At 41.4% G+C, this 23,759-nt stretch overlaps 1 protein-coding gene across 1 annotated transcript in view; it reads left to right on the plus strand.

Annotated features, from left to right (window-relative positions):
- The window catches only part of LOC127435492 (protein piccolo-like), a 75,041-nt gene that overhangs the window by 36,866 nt on the left and 14,416 nt on the right, over window positions 1–23,759 (plus strand). Inside the window, exons 5-18 of the mRNA XM_051689041.1 lie at window positions 61–4,306; window positions 4,635–6,187; window positions 6,850–8,911; window positions 10,511–10,579; window positions 11,789–11,877; window positions 12,304–12,379; window positions 13,923–14,048; window positions 15,763–15,871; window positions 16,440–16,501; window positions 17,197–17,390; window positions 17,487–17,537; window positions 17,886–18,016; window positions 19,873–19,899; window positions 20,232–20,325. Coding sequence (XP_051545001.1) covers window positions 61–4,306; window positions 4,635–6,187; window positions 6,850–8,911; window positions 10,511–10,579; window positions 11,789–11,877; window positions 12,304–12,379; window positions 13,923–14,048; window positions 15,763–15,871; window positions 16,440–16,501; window positions 17,197–17,390; window positions 17,487–17,537; window positions 17,886–18,016; window positions 19,873–19,899; window positions 20,232–20,325 — 8,889 coding nt within the window. The remainder of the gene's footprint in view (window positions 1–60; window positions 4,307–4,634; window positions 6,188–6,849; window positions 8,912–10,510; window positions 10,580–11,788; window positions 11,878–12,303; window positions 12,380–13,922; window positions 14,049–15,762; window positions 15,872–16,439; window positions 16,502–17,196; window positions 17,391–17,486; window positions 17,538–17,885; window positions 18,017–19,872; window positions 19,900–20,231; window positions 20,326–23,759) is intronic.

Here is a 23,759-nt window from a genome sequence, read left to right on the forward strand (position 1 = left end):
GTTTATATTTTGCCATGAAATCATAACTGCCAAATTGTAATTATTTTCTCTGTTGTCTAGAAAAAAGATGCTGCTGCTTCTGAGCTTCTAAGGGAGCCTGGTGAGAAAGACAATGAGAGCAGCCCCACAAGTCCTTCAGACCTGGCCAAGTTGGAAAGCACCTTCCTTCCAATACTAGAGGCCCAAACAACAGCAAAAGAGGAATCACAACCTGAAACTCCAAAGGTCAAGCGTCGACTGGAGGTGCTGCCAATGTCTCCAGAACCAAGCTCAGAGGATGACCAACTTGGAGAAACTAAAGAACAAAAGGATGATGTTTCGAAAAAAGAATGGAAAAAGCTCCTTCTTCCAACTGATATCCAAGGAGATTCTTTTGAGGACAGTAGTGAAGGAGAACATTCACCTCAACACCAGAGGAAAAAGACTTTTGGAGATAAGGAAGTGGAAATGGAGAGTCCAGTCTCTGTGGAAGAAGACGAGATCAGGAAGCAGATCATAGAGATGAGCGCAGATGAGGATGCATCACCGTCTGATGAAGAAAACCTTGTCAGACGGAAGATCAAAGATAAAGAGAAGAAAATGGAACAGAATGCAAAGAAAGATGATAAGAACAAAATTGATTCAGGGAAGGCCAGGTGCCTTCTCAAAAAGAGCAGTATCAGTCCAGAAGATGAGCCAGAGCAGAAGAGTATTATCTCTGTTACTAAAATTGAGGAACTAGCTAAAGGAGAACAGTCTTCGGCAGACAGTGGAGCTGGCATACGGCATTTCAAAACAATTGAACTCAACAGTTCAGCAACTGTACGCCAGACATCAGATGATGGGGAACTAGAGAGTTTTACAGACTCTCCTGATGATAGGTCAAGAGGAGAAGGATCTTCAAGCTTACATGCCTCCAGTTTTACCCCAGGAACATCTCCAACATCTTTGTCTTCTCTTGATGAAGACAGTGACAGCAGTAGTCCAAGTCATGCTCGGTCAAGTGGTGAGGGCAAGCAGCAGAGGAAAGCAAAGCACCGGCAGCCAGGCCAGATACTTCCCACCATTGAGGATTCATCTGAGGAAGAGGAATTGCGAGAAGAAGAGGACCTTCTGAGAGAACAAGAGAAGCACAAGGGCATGGGAAAGAAGTCAAAAAAAGACAAAGAGGAGATACGAACACAGAGAAGGAGAGAGAGGCCCAAAACACCTCCAAGCAACCTCTCACCAATTGAGGATGCATCTCCCACAGAAGAGCTACGACAGGAAGCAGAGATGGAGGAATTCCGCAGGTCTTCCTGCTCAGACCTCTCCCCAAGCTTGGACTCAGAACCAGAGAGCTTTGAGATACTCCCAGAGAATATTGCTGTGGTCCAAAAAATATATCAGTTACCAATGTCAGTCTCTTTGTACTCTCCCACAGATGAGCAACATGCTGATAATCAGTCCAAAGAAAAGGTAAAGCGATCATTAAGAAGTGCTGATGAGGCATATGAGGAGATCATGCTGAAGGCCAAATCTCCAACTACTGAGGTAAAAGAACAGACACCTGGGAAAGAATCTCTTTATGGCAGCATGCTGATTGAAGATGATGCATATGAGTCTCCTGTTGATGACACATCATATGAACAGGAACAAAATAATCTTCTTTTGCCAGAGAAAGCCAAAAAACCTCTTAGATCACCTGATGAGGTATATGAAGATATGATGCAGAAAAAGAAAGAGATTATGCTTAAGGAAAAGGAGCAAATGCGCGAAGATAAGCAATTAGAAGATGTTCCTAAACCAGAAGATGTGTTCGCCCATACTGACTCGAGCAAAGACACTGTCTCATCAAGTATCACAGGCCAGTCTGTGAAGGAAGAAAAGCATTTATTAGATGCAGAGGCAACCTATGAAGAACTTATGAAGAGACAAAGAACAGTGCTGACTCCAGGAACCAGTCCAACTCAAGTAGGACCTGAGCTTAGTGGCATGGCACAAGGGACAACAGTAGCCCAAGCTGAGAGAACAGAGTTGGCACCCCAACGGAGAATACTGCCTATACCCGATCTGAGAGTGACACAGTGCTCATCAGGTGAAGAGGAGTCTGGTGAAGAGAGCATTGCTGATCAGACACTGGACTCTGAGAAAGCTATAGTAGTTTCAACTACCAAGATTGAACCAGAGCCACTTTTTGATGAGGCTTTCCAGCAAACATTAGCCTCAGCTTCAGCCACAGAGTCAATCCTAGATGATTCATCGGAACATAAAGAAGCAGCATCACCTGTAGTATCAACTGATTCACCAGCACCCACAGAGAAAATTTTTGAAAATGATCAAACAAGTATTGTTGACTTGTCCAAGTTCTCGGCCTCTAATCAAATTGACTCTTTTACAACCACAGTTCTGAATGTAATTTCAAGACCATCAGCCCCAGTAGTTGAACGTGTATCACCTTTGCCCACTGTACCTCAATATATAGTATCTACTCTACCTAGTGTTGTATCAACTGCTCCACCAGTCCCTCCCAAACCAGTAGTGCTACGCAAAGCAGTATCATTAGATAAAGAAGACGTTCCGGTTCCTCCACCCCTACCTCCTCCAACACTACCTAAACCCTCTGTGTATCCCAAAAAGACTCCACCACAGGTCCCCCCAAGAACTGTTCCAGTTGGCATGCCAACCTCAGGTGACAGTGTATCGGTAAGACAACCTCTTGCTTCAACCTACAAGACCCATGTACCTCCTCCTGTACCACCAAAGCCATCCTCCATTCCTGCAGGCCTGACCTTTAGTCACAAAGCAGGGGAGACTGTTAAACCACCCATTGCTCCCAAACCCATAGCTGGTGCTCAGCCACCCTTCACAGCCCATACCCCACCAAGACCTAGCATTCTCAGTACAAGCAGTACAGACAGTGTCCTTAATTTGAGTCCCTCTGCCGAGAGTAAGACAGGAACCACATCTCCCCTCAAGTCCCCTACATCACCTAGGTTTGGCAAGGTTTTACGTGACACATATGTTGTTATTACATTACCATCTCAGCCTGGTTCACCTACAGAAAGTATCACAACCCAAGCCCCAACAAGTCTTGGCCCAGAATCACCTCAGAAACAGGCTTCTTCACAACCTCAAACTCAACCACCTCCACAGCCACAAACAACAAGAGTACCACTAGCATTCACACGAATTACTGAATCAATTGAAAGTCAAGAAATATGTGGTCCAGAGAAGGTAGTGTCTAACATGAGCCATGTCTATGAGGCTATTTCAGCCTCAACACAGCCTCAATCAGTTATCCCAAATCTTGGCATTCAAGTAGTTACCACTGAAGTCCAAAGAACCACAGTGTCTGTTGTGCATGAAAGAACACCACCCCCTCACCTCATTCCAAAAGCCACTGGTATCCCTGTTGTTCAGGAAAACATGCAACCTGAACCAGTTCAAGTGCAGAATGGCCATGCTTACCATGCCGGTGAGGTGGTGGATCTCAGAACCCCAAAAGTAGATGCAGAGACACCCATGAAGGGTGTGGATCTGTCTTCCTCTGAGTCAAGACAACAATCCCTTGCTATTAATGGTGGTGGACATCAACAAAGTGCTGTGCAGTCATCTGTAGTGAACCTAAGCACTGATACTTCCTCTGTGTCTGTGGTTACCGACAGTATCACCATCCTCACATGCACAGCCACTGTAGCTTATGGCAGTGATACTTCTCAGTCCACATCGATGCCTCTTCAACTCACAACAGCAAAATCCTTTGAGCCTGTATCCCAAATTATTTACAGGCCTGTAGATTCTCAGCGAGAAAAACCAATTAATCTCTCTATAACAGTGGGTAAAACTCATCCTGTCCCTATAACAATAGCTCCTACAATAACGAACATTGGCATTAGTGCAACTGTCCCCCCTCGACTAGAAACGGGCTTAGGTGCAGTTGACCTCACTACAGTGAAACCTGCACAGATCATGGCTACCATGAATGGGTCCACTGCAGAGGTGGTTACTGCTATAATTACAGAGGATGATGGCAAACCAGTAGATCTGACTGCAGGAAGAACAGTTTGCTGTGATGTAGTCTATAAGCTTCCTTTTGCAGGAAGATGTGCAACTCAGCAACCCACAGCCCCATTACCAGAGGATCGTTTTGGCTACAGGGATGACCACTATCAATATGATCGTACTCCTTATGGCATGAGAGGTCTTGGTGGAATTAAACCCTCAATGTCTGACACAAACTTAGCAGAGGCTGGTCTCTTCCTGTATAAAAGTAAGCATAGTTATGATTACAAAAAAACCACTGAAGGTGCTGTAGACCTGACATCTGGAAAACTGTCTGTGGCAGGTCAGTGTGAAATTGAAGATCTTTCTCGTCTATATAATTTTGAGTTACCTCTGCTTATTCCTGGCTGATTTTTATTTTATTTTACTCTATGCATGTTGTTTTTTACGTGCTCCATAATAAAAAATGTAAATCTGATGTCTTTTTGGGGAACTTTTTTGTATGCTCCAGAATTGTTTTATTCAGATGTGTCTGCATGTCTCTGCATGCCATTCAATATTATTTTGGTTGTTTTCATTTTTTTATTCTTTGGGAGGTGCATGGCTTTGCTTTTACTATTGCACAATGTTTATGTGCTCAACTCTAATCTCATAGAATGAACTTTTAACAGGTGAAGCTGTGGACTACTCAAGCAAAGCTACAGGAGTGTGCACTGTAATGACAATTCCACAGTACACACAAGCCAGGATTACTTCAGCAGTTGGAACCCATTATGGGGTTTCTAGTGTCCTAAGATCTTCCAATGGTGTTGTTTATTCTTCTGTAGCAGCACCAGTCCCCTCTACATATGCCATAACCACCCAGCCTGGCTCCATCTTCAGCACATCCTACAATACTCTATCAGGCATGCACACAAGTGACACAATGCCATCACTGTCAACTCTACAGAACCAACCTCTCACTAGATCACAAAGTTTTCTGTCCACAATTGATTTAACAACAGCAGAGGAACAAAATGACATGCCCTTGAATCTTGAGACTGGAGTTTCAAAGGCTGGCCTTTCCACAACTTTCTCTGATGTAATTTATTCTAGTACAACAGTGGCAGCACTAGACACCTACACAAATGCTTCACTGGAAGCAATTGCAGCCTCTTTAGAAGCTCTGTCTTCACCCATGGTTCCTGGAGATGGACAGTACCATATGGAGCGTGAGCTTCTTGAACTAGAGAAGTTGAAGCAACAGCGCTTGGCTGAAGAGCTTGAGTGGGAGAGGCAAGAAATCCAGCAATTCCGTGAGCAAGAACAGCTTCTGATGCAGAAGGAGCTGGAAGAGCTTCAGGCCATGAAACAGCAAATTCTCTGCCAGCAAGATGAGGAGAGACAAGCCCACCTCCTGATGCAAAAGGAGACTTATGCTCAACAACAAGAGCAATTAGAGCAGATCCAAAGACTACAAGAGCAGCTCAGACTGCAGTTGGAGGAACAGAAATTCAGGCAAATGTATCCTGGTGAGATCCTGCCAGAGGCTCTTGTTGTGGGAGGAGAAAGAAAGATGGACAGCGGCTGCCAGACTGATGAGGAGGATAATAATGAAAAGGCCTACACTGCTGGAAGAAAGAAGAAAGGTGCAAAGAAAAGTGTTGATAGTAGTGTACAGACAGATGATGAGGACCAGGATGAATGGGAAGATCCTGCTCGAGGCAGGCGCAGTAGACCTCGTGGTGGTAAAAATGGTATGGGTGAAAGGGGAGGGGTTTCAGTTCAGGCCCTAACTGAAATTTCTGTACAAACAGACACCTCAGGAACACTAAGGGGGCACTCTGTGCAGGTAGACACTAGAGTAGATTATCCTGACTCTGATAGAACTTCCTCTCCTAAGCGTCGCCCCATGCCACTTGATATAGGTCAGTCCCCTTACCTCAAAGCAGATGACTCCACTCTTCAGGTTGTCTCAGGTCCACCCAAATCCCCGAAGGTTCTTTACTCTCCCATTTCCCCTTGTGTATCCCCTAGCAAATCCCTTGAGTATTTGTCTTACGAGAAATCTCTTGGAGACACAAGTCCACAGAGAATACATTCTGCCACAGACCTGTCCAAGGGTCCACCACCAAGTCCTAGGACTCCCAAGGTCATACAAAGGTCAATGTCTGACCCCAAACCCATGAGTCCAACTGCAGAGGAGAGAGCTGCAGCAAATTTCCAGTATTCTGAGGGTTATTCTGTGAGTATACCTGATTTTTATAAGTTTTGACATTTGAATTTTGTGAGCAGGCTAGATTTTGCTTTAAAAAAATACTGAAATTTCATGGGATGTTTATTGAATTTTTTGTCTTCGTAATTACTTCTCATTATAAGATGTCTAGAAGCAACTGTTTGATACTGCAAGTAGTATGTTTATGAAATTGGACATTTGTTCATGTATTTTAATTAACTATAATATTCTTCTACAAAATGTTTTAGATGAAAAAAACTGGTTGCTCCATTTCTCTGTTATTTTTCTAAAGTTGCCTCAGGCCTGGTTGTTATTGGCATGTGTGCTGTCTTGTTTAATATTTGCTCATTTTATTGAATGCCCATTTAAAGGCATTTTTAGAAGTACAGGCGATAAAGAGTATGTACTATTATAATTTTGATGTCCTCAAGGCATGTCTCTCATGAGTGTGCATAATCCTCCAGATTCTTTCTTATAATTTTTTGCAGCCGAACAGGAGAATTAAAGTGTTAGTTGCTTGCTTTTAAATTGTACCTATAAAACCAGCTTCTAGCTGATTGCAAACACAATAATGGATGTGCAGTCCTAGGATGAATTATATCTGAATTATGATTGTATTTATAAAAGCAGTTTAGTCATTTGACACTAATATTGCCTATTGCCTCTTTAAGACAAAGGGATCTCCTAGTGGTACTCCATCTGGCACCCAAAAGAAAGTAAAGAGGACCCTTCCTAACCCACCCTCTGAGGAAGAAGCCGCTAATAATGGTCAAACAGCCTACAGCACTGGTTCAGCACGCCGACGCCTATGCCGAAGCACCAACATGGCACGGGCAAAAATCCTGCAGGACATTGACCGTGAGCTGGACCTGGTTGAGCGAGAGTCCTCCAAACTGCGTAAAAAGCAAGCTGAACTGGATGAGGAAGAAAAGGAGATTGATGCCAAGCTGCGTTACCTAGAGATGGGCATCAATCGACGAAAGGAGGCATTGCTTAAAGAGAGGGAGAAGAGGGAAAGGGCCTATTTGCAGAGTGTTGCAGAGGACCGAGACTACATGTCTGACAGTGAGGTGAGTAACATTCGTGAGACAAGCGGTGGAGACGAGGTCAGTGGACATGGGCTAGAGAGACCACGTACTGCACCACAGTCAGAGCTTGATGCGTTTGTTCCTCCGCAGACTAAACACGATGTCCAGTATGGAAAGTATTCCCAGTTCCAGTACTCGCAGTATCAGCAGTCTGTGTACCAGCCTCAGCTGCCATACCAATCCCAATCCATCTACTCTTCTGTTCCGTCTCTGACTGCCTCACAGCAACAGAGTTATCATCAAATGCTACTGCTCCAACAGAAAGCCAGGCAACAAGCTGCTCTCCTCTCTGAACTAGATTCCACTAAAATTGCCACCAGCTATGATACCCAATCCTACTTGGGGGGTAAATATGGCAACCATCTTGACCTGCAAAGCCTAGAGGAGCGTGCTGGCAGCCTGGCAGTGAGTCCTATGTCCAACGTGTCTGCTGACTCATTCTATGCTGACTTGGATCAACATCATCAAACACCAAGAAGCTATATGCTTTTAGAGGATGAGGTGGAACTGGCAAAGAGTACTGGTAGCCATTCATCCACTAGCTATGGCATTGCTGAGAGGGAGCTGGCCAAAGCAGAGCGTCTTCTGAGACGTACTGCTGCAGATGTGGGTACTGAATACCTGGGCAGTTCCTCCAGACTTCACTCATATGGTAAGGCCCAGGATGAAGAGGATCCGATGGAAGAGCCATTTGAGCTGAAGCTTTTAAAACAGCAACTGAAACAGGAGTTCAGGAGAAGCACAGGGGGCACTGAAAGCTTGGAGCAACTTGCTGGACTCTCACATCACTATACCACCAGTACAGGAGTGTCCAGTGGAGGCTACAGAGCCTTCCCTAAAATTGATAAGTACAGCATTAGCAGACTAACCTTGGAGAAGCAGGCTGCCAAGCAATTTCCAACATCTATGATTTACCAGAAACACAAAAACACCAGCAACATTGGAAAGTACTCTTCCTCTATCCAAGACTGCAGGGGTCTAGAAACTGACTATAGTAGTTACTTGGGGTCCAGTGGTACTTCACCCAGATCAAGCAGACTTCTACAGGATGAGATCACCTTTGGACTACGAAAGAATATTGCCGAACAGCAGAAATACCTGGGCTCCACACTTGGGGCAAATTTGGAAGGTTCACTCAATCTCGGCCAAAGCTTAAATCTGGGCCCAAGTATGAGGACTTCCTTGGGAGAAGACTCTGCTTACCCTAGTGGAAGCAGATCACGGCCTTCCTCAAGACCCTCCTCTGTGTATGGCCTTGACTTGTCCATTAAAAGAGACACCTCCAGCTCTTCTCTGAGGCTCAAAGCAGAAGGTGACCCTTCCTCAGAGACTTCAGCATTCCAGACACCATCTGGAAGGTCAAAACCTACAAGCTTACCCATTGGACAGGGAGGGCGTGGACGTATCCCTATTGTGGCACAGAACTCAGAAGAAGAAAGCCCGCTGAGTCCAGTGGGGCAGCCAATGGGTATGGCAAGAGCATCTGCAGGGCCGCTTCCACCCATTTCCGCTGACTCCCGTGATCAGTTTGGGTCATGCCTCTCCCTCCAGGACCCTCAACAGCAACATCATAGAGAAGATCCTTCAAGAGGGCGTGGCTATGTGCTAATTGACGATCTGCAGGGCACCATGTCTGATAGTGAAGGTAATTTAAATGTCCACAGACTGTCCTCTTGGAGTCTTCATATACAATTCCAGTTTTTTATTTCAATGTATGTCTCATCTTTCTCTAAGTGCCCACACATGAGCCATGACTATGTGAAGGCATCTGTCCTCTGAATATATCTGCTTGTGTGTCTCCACTGCAAAAAATCATATTCTTACTGTTTTTACAAGTTCTTTGTGTTATTTTCCGGTAAAAAAAACAAAAACTCCTTTAAACAAAATAAATTCATTTGACAAGTGAATATATACAGAACGAATATATTAAGGCTTTTTATTCAAGAATTTTGATCATAAGTGTATCTTTTCTTGTCACTGGGAGCATTTTTCACTTGAAGTATGAAGAATTAAGAATGTGTGGGGTTTTTTTGGCAGTGTTCTTTGTACTATGTTTTTGTATGCTAAAATAACAGCTTAAGAAAAATCACATTTGACTTTCTATAGTAACATTTCTAACAGTTGCTGTTATCATTTTGCATGCGATTTCTTTGCTGACTGCCTTTTTTTCTGTGTGAAAACTTATAGTGCATGCTTTTAGTCTCTACACATTCAGTTAGCATGCCATGTGTGCTATCTATGTGGGAATAATGTGAAAAAGTTATGCTTGAATTGACGGGACTATGTCCATTTTCAAACCCCTTTTGTTAATCGCATAGGAGCAGCCTGAAATTCCTTATATTTGCTTGTCAAGCTGCTCGTAAACAATAGAGCTGCACATGTTGTTGATTAGTCATCTGTTTAGTTATCTGAAAGTGCCTTCTAGCAGAATCTTCTCAGTATCGTTATTTATCTATGTCGTAATAAATCTACACATAATCTCTCTTCCTTAGTTCTGTATATTGCTTTATAGTTGAATTATGTTTAAAACTTAAGTTACATTACAGCCACACAATATTTTTGACAGTGTTCTGTATAAAGTCATGCATAAGTTAAGTTTATTTAAAAAAAGTTCAGTTCTATTTCACAGGGAAAATGCTATAGCCTATACACACTTCTATGAACATAGGTACTGTCTATGTGTGTTACTAGCATATCCATAGAATTATTACCATGCCAGTTTCTGTTTGCATGCATGTTTGATGTTCATTTAATAAATAAGTTATCTGCTTCTTCCTCTCCTTTTTTTATTTTTATTTTATTTTATTTATTTTTTTGCATGTTCATCTGCATGCTTTTGCACCTGATAAATGCCTTCATATAGATAGAGCTTTTCCTTTTTCTGAGCTTTGTTTTAACAATATTTGTGTATTGACTATTTTCTACATATAAGTAATCTTAAAATTTGAAGTGATAAAAACATAATAATGGATATGCATGGCATGCCCCCCACCCTAAAAAAAAAAGCATGAAATTACATAAAAATAACTGTACAAAATGTTACAAAATATCTGTTTCACAATATAAGGTTCAAGAATCACACAACCACTGAACCTGAAGCTAAAACCTAAAACACACAGAAATTGTTAACATGTATATTTGTTTTTCATTTATCTATAAAGTAACTGTCCCCATACATTTAGCAGCATATGATGCCTTCATCATATGTGCCATCTGGAAGTAAATGCATTTGCCTTGGTTGCAGCACTAAGTGAATCCCTGGTGGATCTGAACAGAGACGATCCAGGAAACTCACATGAGAATGTGACAAACGGTAGAGTATAACCACCTTAGAATCCTGCACGCCTCCCTTCTCCCCCACACCTTCCGCTATCATGACCACCCACCTGCCAATCACCCATGAGCTGTTAGGCAACCGAATCGACCACAAATGAATCTCCATAACAACATGTCGCAGGAAGTATGACAAATTTGCACACTAATGTAATGCTGCGTTAGTGAATGCAGCTCTTGCATGTGATTAAATTGGAATTTCACACTTTTTTTGTTTTCTCTAAAAATAACAACTCGATCTAAGCCACTGCAATTCCACCTATTTGATGGACAAAACAGCATTTATGTAATATTAGTAATATTTTTGCATATGAAATCTAAAGACCGTATTGATTTGATCATAAAGCTGGTCGGGCTCATAAAGCTGACAAAATGACCACAAACATACACAATATTAAATCTCCATGTAAGAGTGTTTTAGCATGAAACAAGATCTACATGTAATATCATTCTACATCTGAGTGTCAGGTCTGCAAACTCTAAAAATGTCTTGTTGAATGTTAATTCGTCATGTCCTAAGGTCACTTATTCACCTGTCCATGACAATGCATATCCAAAATGAATGTCCATAAAAAATTAATGAGTCTTCTAATAAATTAAAATAACTTTCACAATATGTTATTTAGACCGCCCTTAGATGTGAGAGTCAAGCATCAGTGCATGTCTTATTTCTGTAGCCTTTGAATGTTCCCAATAAATTAGAAAAGAATGTTTCATAATGTGATTGGCAATTACCCATAAATCTCTCCCCTCTTCAACATTGTACTGTAATTGAAAGACCATTTTTCCCATGCTGGGGTAACAAACTAATGAAAGATAGAATGGCAAAATGTCAGTCTTATTACATTTGTGAAAGTTGAGATTGTTTGGGGGGGAAGTACATTAACACTATATGAGCACATTGACTTGTGTCCCCAGGCTTTGTTTTAGTTTCACAAGGTTTGCATGGAAAAAAATAACTGTTCTACTTTCTAAAGTCATTTCCTTTTCTGTCCCAGATGGCTCAATATTGTTTGTCACCTAATCAGCATGTTTGGAAGTAGAGGACAGGCAATAGTTTGAATCGTAGACTGCATAACTTAACTGCCTCTGATATTACATCCAAATAACTTGAAGGTGATTAGGGATTTATTTTAACAGATTGGCAGGCAGGACTTTAAAGTTTAAATTTTCATCTGTTTTACTGAAGCATACCACCTGCGTCAGGAGGAAACTGACTGGTTTGACAAACCACGAGAAGGACGCACAGAGAATGGACAAGGAGTGGAGAGAAGACAGGTAAAAAAGACACTTTTTGCATGTACTGTACATTGGGCATAAACACAGCAGTGAGCAGACATTACAAACATTTACTACTTAAAAACAAACTTGACATATCACCAAGGCTGAAGATACAAAATGATATGGCCTAAAGTATATGGACACCCCTTCTAATTGAAAGGTTTGGATAGGCCCTTTATTTCCAGAGAAGACAAATCTTCATGTTACAGAATACAGTGACATTCTAGACATTTGTCTGCTTCCAACTTCGAGCCAGGCCCCATCGCCCAGCATCAGGGCCTGACATCACGAATGCTTGTCTGCATGGGAGCAAATCTCCAACATTTAGTGGAAAGCCTACCCAAAAGAGTGATAAGTTAGAAACTTATCAGTCAAAAGTTTTTTCTTAAGTGAGTCTCACCATGCTTGTGTGTTGGCCCACAGGGCAAGTCAGCGCATTACCCGTTTCCCCATACCAGAGTAAAACTACAGAGGGATCCTAAAGATCGAAGTGTATCAGGTAAGATGTGCAACCAGTCCAATACTTAAAACCTTTCTGTTTGGCTTACTGACATGCTCCTACAATGTAGACAAAAGTTTAGGACAGCTGCCCCTGGTAACAGAGGATCTGTTCGCCTACCAGGCCTGCATGGGGAGATGCCTGAGGCTTATGTCTATACAAACATTAATTTTACCATGCTGAAATTGTGTTGGCACAGTTTATTGTTTGCTTACAACTAAACAACACAGTAGCTCTCCTCCAATTTTCCTTTAGCGTCCTCTTGTGGTGCTCCACTTTGCCACATCATTGCACACACACTGTAATCAGACATAAAACTACTGTGCATAGCAGCCACAACAGTGATCCACCCCCACCACATGCCCTGGTATTTTAAATCATGCAGGTGTGGTTGACTTACCTCAATCTCCCTTGTCACTGTTCCTCTAAGCACTAAAACAGGGCAGACATTACGAAGCATTGTGCCAGCTTGGCGCCCCTCCAGTTTCATCAGTCATCAAAGCTCAAAATGGCGTGTAATGCATCCATCGGTTTATCCTCGTAATTAGGAAATGCTGAACAAACAAGTGCCTTGCATTGGGAAAAAAAAAAAAAAGATGGATTAGTCTATAGCAAGTGTGCTGTGGTGTGACTGGTGAATTTGTTGCACTGTAATTAAGGTAATGTCTACATTGGTTATTAGTCTGATGGAGGGGTCTGGGTACCATGATTCTGAATTGCAGGATGTACATCACCCGATTAAGTGAGTCACACTTTGGATTTGGCTATTCACAGACACGTTACCCTGCTGAAAACTTTCATACTGTTCCTAGCTGGTTTATTCTGATTTTGTGCTGGTCTGGCTAGTGGAACAGCATAGCCATGTTTCTCACCAGCAGAAACTGTTGGTCAGTCAGCATATTCTTCTAATGAGACTGGTTGACCAAGGGAGGTTTGCTGGTGAAGCTAGTTAAGAAGCCTGGTTGGGACACCAATTCGGCAGCATCCCATGCTGGGGACCAGTAAGACTGTTGATCGATACAGATTTCGCTATTTAATTTGATTACGATTCACAAGCTCTCAATGCGATTCTGATTTCGATGCAATTTGATTTGATTGTGACCCATTTGGGTAGATGCAGTTATAATGTTTATTTTCCTTACACATTAAATAAATTCTCTCTCAACTAATGCTGTTAACTATACAGGGAACCCTCTTGCTTGGAACATTACAAAAATATTAATTTTAAAAATTAACAACAGGGCCCAAGCTATGCAGTTCAATTGCTATTTGACATGTATTAATCAACACAACCAAAAATGAAGTAAAGGTGAAAGATCGGTTTTGGTATTTTAAGAATCAATATTGGGATTGTTCAAATGAAGGATCGTGATTAACTGATTAATCTATATTTTTAGCCAGTCCTAGGGACCAGCATCCAAAACACAACATATGCTGGTGACCGTCACTGCTGCGCTTTTCAACAGGGTGCTGTCTGTTACAGCTTACTGAATTAACTACATAAATTTGACCAGCATATCTTTAAAATGTTCTTTGCTCACAGGAAACGGGCTGGGCATCCGTGTGGTTGGAGGTAAAGAGGTCCCAGGTAGCAAGGGGGACATTGGTGCTTATGTAGCCAAAGTATTACCTGGAGGAGCTGCAGAGCAGATGGGAAAAATTGTGGAAGGTAAGCATTTCAGTAAGGGTTGGGTACTCTCTCAGTACCTTTCTCTGTGTAGGTTAATTGTTTTTCTTTGGCTTAAAAGCTGTATCAATGTTCACGGACTGTTAGAGGAAAAACAGAAGTCTATGTGGGGACATTTCGGGGCATGGTTTGACGTGATATTTGACAAGTAGGAGACAGGAAAAAGAAATGATGCTAATCTGCACAATTCTTCACCTCCAGGCTTCACGAATGACTCATTCTTGATGTGAGAGATAAAGATAGAGAGGAAGAAAATGAAGTTAAAGTTTCAGGTTCACGACTCTGTTTTCTCAGCGGTGTACATATTGAGTGTAGGTGTTGTACAGATCAAATGTTAGATAAGCATGCCAGTAAAAGAGTTGAGTGTTAAATTTAGATCGAAACTTTGAGATGTCACTGGAGAATTGAACTGCAAGGAGTTTTGTTGAAATTTTAGTGGTTTAATGGTATTTTTACATTAACAATATGTAAATGTACACTGTACAAAGTGAGAATTGTCCCCATTGTGACAAATTCACCCACTGATGGCCGACTGCAAACATTTTTGATGGGAAGAATCCTCACAGACTTTTTTAATAAAACCCAGAGTGATATCATGAGTTTCATGGCTTTTTTGATTTCAGGCATTTCGATAGAGCTGAATTTTACAAGCTCTATTGATCTCAGTTGTGACTGAGATATTAATGCTCTCTCTTTCTCCAGGGGTGAGGGTGCACACAGAATGCTGTAAATTAGGTCTGCTTTGGCTTTAGCTTTTGTGCTGCTTTCTGCAGGTCATAATTTACGAGGGAATGGGATCAGTGGTTGGGGGGAAAGTGAAGCCGGAGGGAGTGGATCTGTCTGCTCGCAGGCTTATTTATGAGGCTATATTCAACAGCTGGACTTTGTGGGAGAACATTGTGAGCTTTGACTGGGACTGACACTTCGCATCTGTCTTCCTTCTCCTCACACACTCTTTATCAGATTTTGCTCTGTATTTAGGCATCTGATTCCTTAGCTCTCTGTGCTTTCATCTTGTCTCAAGTCTGTACTCTTTCTTCTCGTCTCTCCACATTTCTTCTCTTCTGTTCTCTTCTTTTCTTTCCGCTTATCTTCTCTCCTCTTCTTGTCTCGTCTCCACATGCTATTCCACCAAGCTGATGAAGCCTCTTAAGGGTGAAATGTCAAATATTTCTACTCGATGTAAGTGTGATTATCCATATGGTCGGCATGGTTACAACAGAAATGCAACTCAATTTCGCAAGCCTAGTAGAACAGGCTGGTGTTCAGAGCTAGATTAATGTGAGCCGGCTGTTCAATCTCTCACATTTAACTATAAAATCTGTGAGTGTGCACAGTTCATGACATACACATCATATACATTGACCTACAGGGACCTCAAGCATCCACCGTAATGTGGGAGCTTTAAAACGTCCAAAGAGGGCCTACCTGGCCTACCTGAAGACACGCTTTCACCTGTGTAAGTGCACCAAGATTGGTTTTGAGTTTGCTGTGACTTGGAGTGAACTCTGCTGTTCCCTGCTGCAAGCATTTCTTCTCCCTTTCTCTCTGGGGGTCTTGAGAATTGTACTTAGTGTTTATTTTAAGAGATAATGTGTGGCTTTGCAGTGCTTTTTACCAAATTTCCCAGCTAGTGAAGAAAAAAATGTGTTCAGTTGTGACTTGTATATCTGTGTGTATTTGTGTGTTTGCGAAGGAATGCAAGTTCTGGAGTGGAACTGCATTTCCTTGACTGGAAAGACGTACGAGGAGGTGCAGGGTCTGGTTGGTCATCAGGTTGGAGAGGCGGAGCTATGTGTCAGACTGTGAGTGCCAAATTTGCATTACTACTACATAAGTATTATAATCATTTTATTATAATAGTTATTATAATTAATAATCATATAATCCTATTTTCAATTTAAAAAGGAATGACAAACAGCAAACATAAACAAAAAAATTTCTTAGTGCTCTTGTTTTGCCACGGGAACTAGATTTTACATTGGACATCAAGCAGTGACCCAACACAGTTTTAAAATTGTTTATCGACAAAATTACAAGTAAATAAAAATGGCCTTACAAATCAAACATGAATGTTATTAATATTACCAGGAACTGCATAGGCCCAATAATATGCTAAATGCATAACATGAACATGAGAATTGACAATTTTGTAAATGCATTTATTATTGCATTCAGGATTGCTTTTTCTCTGCTGTCCACAACCCTTTTAAAACAGACCTGTCGGACCCAAATTTTGGGTCGTGACCCCCCCCCCCCAGTTGAGAACCACTGACTTAGTGCACCATTAAATGTCAAATTGCTGTTATTGTCTTTAACTGATTTTTTTTCTGGTTGTCTTCTAACCATGATTTATCTCTTTCTCATCTCTAGTGACCTAAATATGCTGTCTGATTCTGAAAGCTCTCACCTAGACCTTCAAGACCAGTCCAAAGGTGAGAACACACTACATCTCTTTCGCACTTTATTCTCCTGTAGTCTGTGCAGACATTCAGGCCCATCAAATGCCAGTGTCCTAAAGTAATTAAAGAGCACCTATTATGGTTTTTCAAATATTACCTTTCATGTAGTGTGTTATATAGCTGTTTGTGAATGTAAAAAAAGTCTGCAAAGTTTAAAAAATCAAAGTGCACAACAAATGGAGTTATTGACTCCCAAAAGAAAGAACTGATTCTGAACACCTGAAACCAGTTGTTAGTAATTCCAGACTTACTTCCTGTAATAACCTACGTAATTTGGTAACAAAAAACCCACCTCTGGTCTTCATTGGCTGCTTGCGAAACAGCTTTGACCCACCCTCAAACACTACACTAAGCAGTAGACCAATCACAACAGACTGGGACATCTGACCAATCAGAGCAGAGTAGGCTCTCTGAAAGGAGGAGTTTAGAATGAATCCTTTAGAACGATCATTGAACGAGTCGTTTTTGACAGTGGGAAAAAAGGTAATGCTGCAATTCAAATTATAAGCAAATTAAAGTGTTTTTTGACCTTGGATGCATGTAAATCTATTGTATGAGACCTTTAAAACAAAATTAGGCATGTTTAAAAACATAATAGGTGCTCTTTAACCTAAATTGCACTGTATTGCTTGAGCACTAACTTTACACTTGCACTTGTAAATCTGCAGGTGACAGACCTCCGCGGTCTCCAGGTGTGGACCCTAAGCAGCTGGCTGCAGAGCTGCAGAAAGTGTCCCAGCAGCAGGTGCCGTCCTCCTCGACATCAGCACTGGATAAGGCCTCCGCGTCTGCAGGCTCCAGTGCAGTGCCCAGCCCTGGTCAGCCTGGATCACCCTCTGTTAGCAAGAAACGCCACAGCAAGGTGCAATGAATACATGTGCCCACATCCGCACTCTTTTGTACATGGTTAAATGCATCTTTTCTTGTCTTTTCTTATGGCTGATGTTCTGTTTCTTAGACCTCTGAGGCTGTAAAGATTCAGTCCCACCCAGTGTCAGGAGAGATCCAGGTAGACTTTTAACTGTGTCATTAATGGGATGGTTCACCCAAAAAATTTAAATTCTGTCATAATTTACTCACCCTAATTTTGTTGTGAACGGTACACAAAAGGAGATGTTAGGCAGAATGTTAAATCAAGTTAAATGATTTAAGGATGACATCATTTTCATTTTTGGGTGAACTGTCCCTTTAACATTAACTCATTTTAATAATGGTCAGCTTTAAGGATACCCTATTAACAGACTGATTTATTATTGTGTCAAGTTAAGAATATATTTTTGCCACATTCATATTGTTTAGTAGTAGTATCATAGAGCCCCCTTTTCACCTACTTGGTTCAATTGATTTGATTTTGCAGCTTCAAATAAATTATGACAAACAGCTGGGAAATCTTATTGTCCATGTTCTTCAAGCGCGGAACCTGGCACCTCGGGACAATAATGGCTACACTGATCCATTTGTTAAAGTTTACCTGCTTCCAGGAAGAGGGTGAGTACGTAGAGGAAAACTAAACTGATTGTTTCAGCAACCAAACTTGTGACAAGAGTGTATAGTTTACTTTTAGTGCCCAAAAATGTCAAGAGCTGGCTGAAATTTCCAATTAGATTGGCTGGCTGCTGTGCTACTTTCGGGACTTAGGGTGCACATTTTCTTTTTCTTTTTTTTTTTTTTTTTATATAGACCTTTAAAAGAAAGTTCAGACGTTCAGACATTTAGTAACAATTAGCCAAAACGTACATCTTAGAGCACGCCAGTACATTCTGCTTTGTTTCTCTTATGACAGATTTCAGATTTGCCTGCCCCTAAATATCAGTCAGATACCCTCTTCCTTTCTAAATGATCAGTTCTTGGCCAGAATAAGCTGCAACGTGGACCACACTTATTGCCAGTGGTCAAAAGTCTTGCTATGCGAGACTATAGAGAGTGTTAAAGCGATAGTTCACCCAAAAATGAAAGTTTTCATTATTTACTCACCATCATGCCATCCCAGATGTGTATGACTTTCTTTCTTCTGCAGAATACAAACAAAGATTTTTAGAAGAATATCTCAGCTCTGTGGGTCCATAGAGTGCAAGTGAATCTTAAAGGAATAGTTCACCAGAAAATTTAAATTCTCTCGTAATTAACTTACCCTCATGCCAGCCCAGATGTGTATGACTTTCTTTCTCCATACAATGCAAGTGAATGGGGTCCAACACTTTGAAGCTCCAAAAAGCACATAAAGGCAGCATAAAAGTAATCAGTAAGACTCAAGTGGTTTAATCCATGTCTGCTGAAGCAATCCAATTGATTTTGGCTGAGAACAGAGCAAAATGTAACTGATTTTTTACTGAACACCTTGCCATTGCAGTCTCTAGACACGATCATGGTTTCAAGCTCGATTACACTTCCTAGAGCTTGAAATCATGATCGCCAAGGAGACTGCGGTTGTCAAAATTTATTATTAAAATTTAGTTACATTTTGGTCTGTTCTCACCCAGAACTGATTGGATCGCTTCAGAAGACATTGATTAAACTACTGGAGTCTTATGGATTACTTTTATGCTACCTTTATGTGCTTTTTGGAGCTTGGAAGTGTTGGACCCCATTCACTTGCATTGTATGGAGAAAGAAAGTCATACACATCTAGGCTGGCATGAGGGTAAGTTAATTATGAGAGAATTTTAATTTTCTGGTGAAATATTCCTTTAAGATTTTAGAATAATTTCTGAATTCTACAGTCAAATGTGGTATCTCTCTCTCAGGGTCTCTCACCCCTGGAACTGGAAATTCAGACTCCTTGAGCTGTTCTTTAACACTGCCTGCTACTTTCTGAGAATTAACGAAACACGAAATCACTTATCCAGTTATAAATAGCACCAAGTCACTGGGAAAGACCTCCATTAGAATGTGCATATTGTGTAATAATCTCCCAGCTCTAGTTTTGAACTGCTTTTAAATCTGTGTGATTTTGTGTGTACGGGTGTGTGCATCTATCTGTCTGTTAGGACAGCACATCTGTGTGTGTGTGTGTGTGTGTGTGTGTGTGCTGTGAGTCAGCAAAAGAGGAAAATCACTGCCAGCTCAGTTTGTGTGTAAAATGGTAGGGCTGATTGCTGTGTGTAAGTTGCATATGCTTGTGTGTGTGCCATGGACCATTTCTGGCTTTCACCTGTTCATGCAGTACCTGGACTGAACCTACAAAGCCATTTGTCTCCATATAAGAATGAATGCATGAATGCTGCTGCATAAGCAATTTTGCATGCACATATACAAACACACACACACACACACACACACACTTTTACAGTCTTCAGCTCATCACCGATTGTTGTCTGTTTTTGCTGCATGCTGGATCTTCACAGTCAGGTCATGGTTGTGCAGAATGCCAGGTATGTGATTCTTTCCTATAGTCCCAGCACATTATACGAGATTGGCCGTGCTTGGACATGAATGGCTTAATGATATCACTTCTGATTCGATTTATAGGGTGTATTTTGCCGCCTTCTCTTTCATCGTTACATATTTGAACATTGTTCACAGACAAATCTAGTATATGGTCACTGAAGCAACTCAAGTGGTCCTATACTAGACTTCATTGTGCTACCATTTGCCATAGACAACAAACATTTGCCACCTGTGTGGAGTGCTTTGAAAATCTGGTTTGTACTGTACTGATTTTATGCCTTAGTGTGACCTCTTGTGGTTTATTATCTAATTACAGTGCTGAGAATAAAAGAAGGTCCAAACATGCTCAAAAGAGCCTGAATCCAGAGTGGAACCAAACTGTCATCTACAAAAACATCCACCTGGAACAGGTGAAGTACAAACTCCCTGCCATTTGCGCATGTTAATGTTTACAGATGCAGGAAAAAGTAGGTGGACCCTGGATTTACATGGACTTCTAAATAAATGTTCATAAATGTGACCTGATCCAAAAACTAGGCATTTGTTTTTGCTTGACAAGACCTCAAGAGAGCGATTCACTTCAGAAATGCCAAGAATATCAGAATCAGAATGAGCTTTATTGCCAAGTATGCTTACACACACAAGGAATTTGTCATGGTGACAGAAGCTTCCAGTGCAAAGAGAATGCAATCATATATACATACATACAAACATATAAATGTAAACATATATACATATAGTGACATAAAAATAAATAATAAGATATAACAGATAAATAAAAAGAGAAACATACAATAGAGCAATAATGTTATTATGTAATAATGTTAATAATGAATATTTTATAAACAGATTTACAGTTATGTGCAGGCGATGTAATGTATTGAAGAAGAGGTAGGATATGTTAAAAATATATATATACATATATATATATATATAATATAATATATCAAATAAATAAAGATATACATAGGAATGGATGGATTGAATATTGCACATGGTTGTATTGACAAAAAGGAAAGTATTTGGGGCAGTTTTAACTGTTCAAGAGGTAGATGTCCTGAGGGAAAAAACTGTTCCTGTGCCTGGCTGTTCTGGTGCTCAGTGCTCTGTAGCGCTGGCCAGAGGGCAACAGTTCAAAAAGGAAGTGTACTGGGTGAATGGGGTCAAGAGTGATTTTACCAGCCCTTTTCATCACAGTGGATGTATAAAGTTCTAGCAGGGTGGGTAGGGGAGTGCCAATAATCATCTCAACAATCCGAACTATACTTTGAAGTCTTCCGATGTCTGACTTGGTAGCTGAAGTGCAGAGGACAGACTCAGTGACTGCTGAGTAGAACTGTATCAGCAGAGCCTGTGGCAGGTTGAACTTCCTCTGGTGAAAGAAGTACAACCTCTGCTGGGCCTTTTTCAAAATTGAGTCTATGTGGGTCTCCCACTTCAGCTCCTGTGAGATGGTAGTGTCCAGGAACCTGAATGAATCCACTTCAGCCACAGTGCTATTTAGAATGGTGAGTGGGGTTAATGCTGTGGTGTTCCTCCTAAAGTCCACAATCATCTCCACTGTTTTAAGCATGTTTAGCACCAGGTTGCTTTGTCTGCACCAGATGGCCAGCTGTTCAACTTCCCTTCTGTATGCAGACTTATCGTCATCTTGGATGAGGCTGATGACTGTAGTGTCATCTGTGACCTTCAGTAGCTTAACAGAGGGGTTCTTTGCAGTGCAGTCATTGAGGGAGAAGAGTAGTGGGGCGAGTACACATCCCTGGGGGGCATCAGCACTGATTGTACATGTGATGGAGGTGAATTTCCCCATTCTTACTAACTGCAGCCTGTCTGTCAGAAAGCTGGTAATCCACTGACAGATAGAGGTGGGAACAGAGAGCTGGGTTAATTTAGTCCATAGGAGAGCAGGGTTGATGGTGTTAAAAGACAAACTGAAGTCATCAAATAGTATTCTTGCATAAGTCCCTGGTCTGTCTAGATGTTAAAGTATGTAATGCAGCCCCATATTGACTGTATCATCCACAGACCTGTTAGCTTGATAAGCAAACAGCAGGTGACCAATAAAGTGTTCAGTGATGTCCTTCAGGTGGGCCAACACCAGTCTCTCAAATGACTTCATGACCAGAGCAGTGGGTCTGTAGTCATTAAGGCCTGTGATTTTGGGTTTCATTAGGACGGGGATGATGGTGAAGCATTTGAAGTAGCAGGGAACTTCACACTGCTCCATTGATCTGTTGAATATCTGTGTGAAGATGGGGGCCAGCTGGTCAGCACAGGATTTTAGACAAGTGGGTGAAACACCATCTGGGCCCTGTGCTTCCCTTGTCTTCTGTTTCCGGAAGACCCAGCACACATCCTCTTCATAGATACTAAGTGCAGGTTGAGTAGCAAGAGAGGGGAGGAGGGGGGGTTGCAGGAGGTGTAAATGTTTGTGTGATGTGAATGTCAGAGCGGGTGTGGGGTGTGAGACTGGGATTTCAAATCTACAGTAGAACACATTCAGATCATCAGCCAGTTGTTGATTCCCTACATAGTTGGGGGATGGTGTCTTGTAGTTGGTAATGTCCTTCAGGCCTCTCCACACTGATGCAGGGTTGTTAGCTGAGAATTTCATTTTCAGCTTTTCACAATAGCTTCTTTTAGCCACTCTAATCTCCTTTGTCAGTCTGTTTTTGGCCTGATTGTACAAGATTTTATCCCCAGTTCTGTAAGCATCCTCTTTGGCCTAACGAAGCTGCCTGAGTTTTGCTGTAAACCATGGTTTGTCATTGTTGTATGTTAAATAAGTCCTTGTAGGAATGCACATATCCTCACAGAAACTGATGTATTATGTCATAGTATCTGTGAGCTTGTCCAGGTCGGTGGCTTCAGCCTCAAAAACACTGTAGTTCCAGCTCTGCTTCATTGGTCCATTCCTTTACAGTCCTTAATACAGGTTTAGCTGATTTTAGTTTCTGCCTGTCAATCGGAAGAAGATGAACCAGACAGTGATCAGAGAGTCCCAAAGCTGATCAAGGGACAGAGCGATATGCATCCGTTATTGTTGTGTAGCAATGATCCGGTGTATTTCTGTCTCTGGTGGGGCATGTAATGTGCTGTCTGTATTTGGGCAGTTCACGTGTGAGATTTGTCTTGTTAAAATCTCCAAGAATAATAATAAGTGAGTCCGGGTGTTGTTGCTCCGTGTCTGTGATCTGATCAGCCAGCTGTTGCAGTGCTGCGCTCACACAAGCTTGTGGAGGAATGTAAATACTCACAAGAATACACAAGGAAAACTCCCGCGGAGAGTAGAAAGGTTTGCAATTTATAAAGATCGCCTCTAAATTAGGGCAGCACATCATTTTCAGTGATGTTACTAGGAAGCCGAATACCTTATTCGGAAAGGCACAAATAATAACTTCAAAACTAATAACGGATTCATCCGAATAATATAAAAAATATTTGTATGACTGATTATCCAAAAAGCACAAGGATAAAGTGACATTTTAAATAAACATATACAAAATTACAAAGAATTTATGAATCTGTGCAGCCAATATTTCTAAAGTGTAAAACTTATGAATGAAAATGTGCACGTTATGATTTTAGATCGGATGGGCGTGGTCTTAACTCCGTTTGTGGTATCTGTTAATTGTTCACGTCTGGAGCTTAACAAGTGTTACATTAATTAAGATACGACATCATATACACTTTCCACTTCTTGAAATGCCTGTGTTAATGTATCAAATGATTCACATGTGATTATTCATTTATGGCCTGAACCTAAGCACAATGTTAAATTCCTGACCTGAAGTGATGATTTAACATCGGAGCCTGTCTATCTATCTTTTAAAGTTGACCG

Source organism: Myxocyprinus asiaticus, chromosome 45, assembly GCF_019703515.2.
Source record: "Myxocyprinus asiaticus isolate MX2 ecotype Aquarium Trade chromosome 45, UBuf_Myxa_2, whole genome shotgun sequence".
NCBI lineage: Eukaryota > Metazoa > Chordata > Actinopteri > Cypriniformes > Catostomidae > Myxocyprinus > Myxocyprinus asiaticus.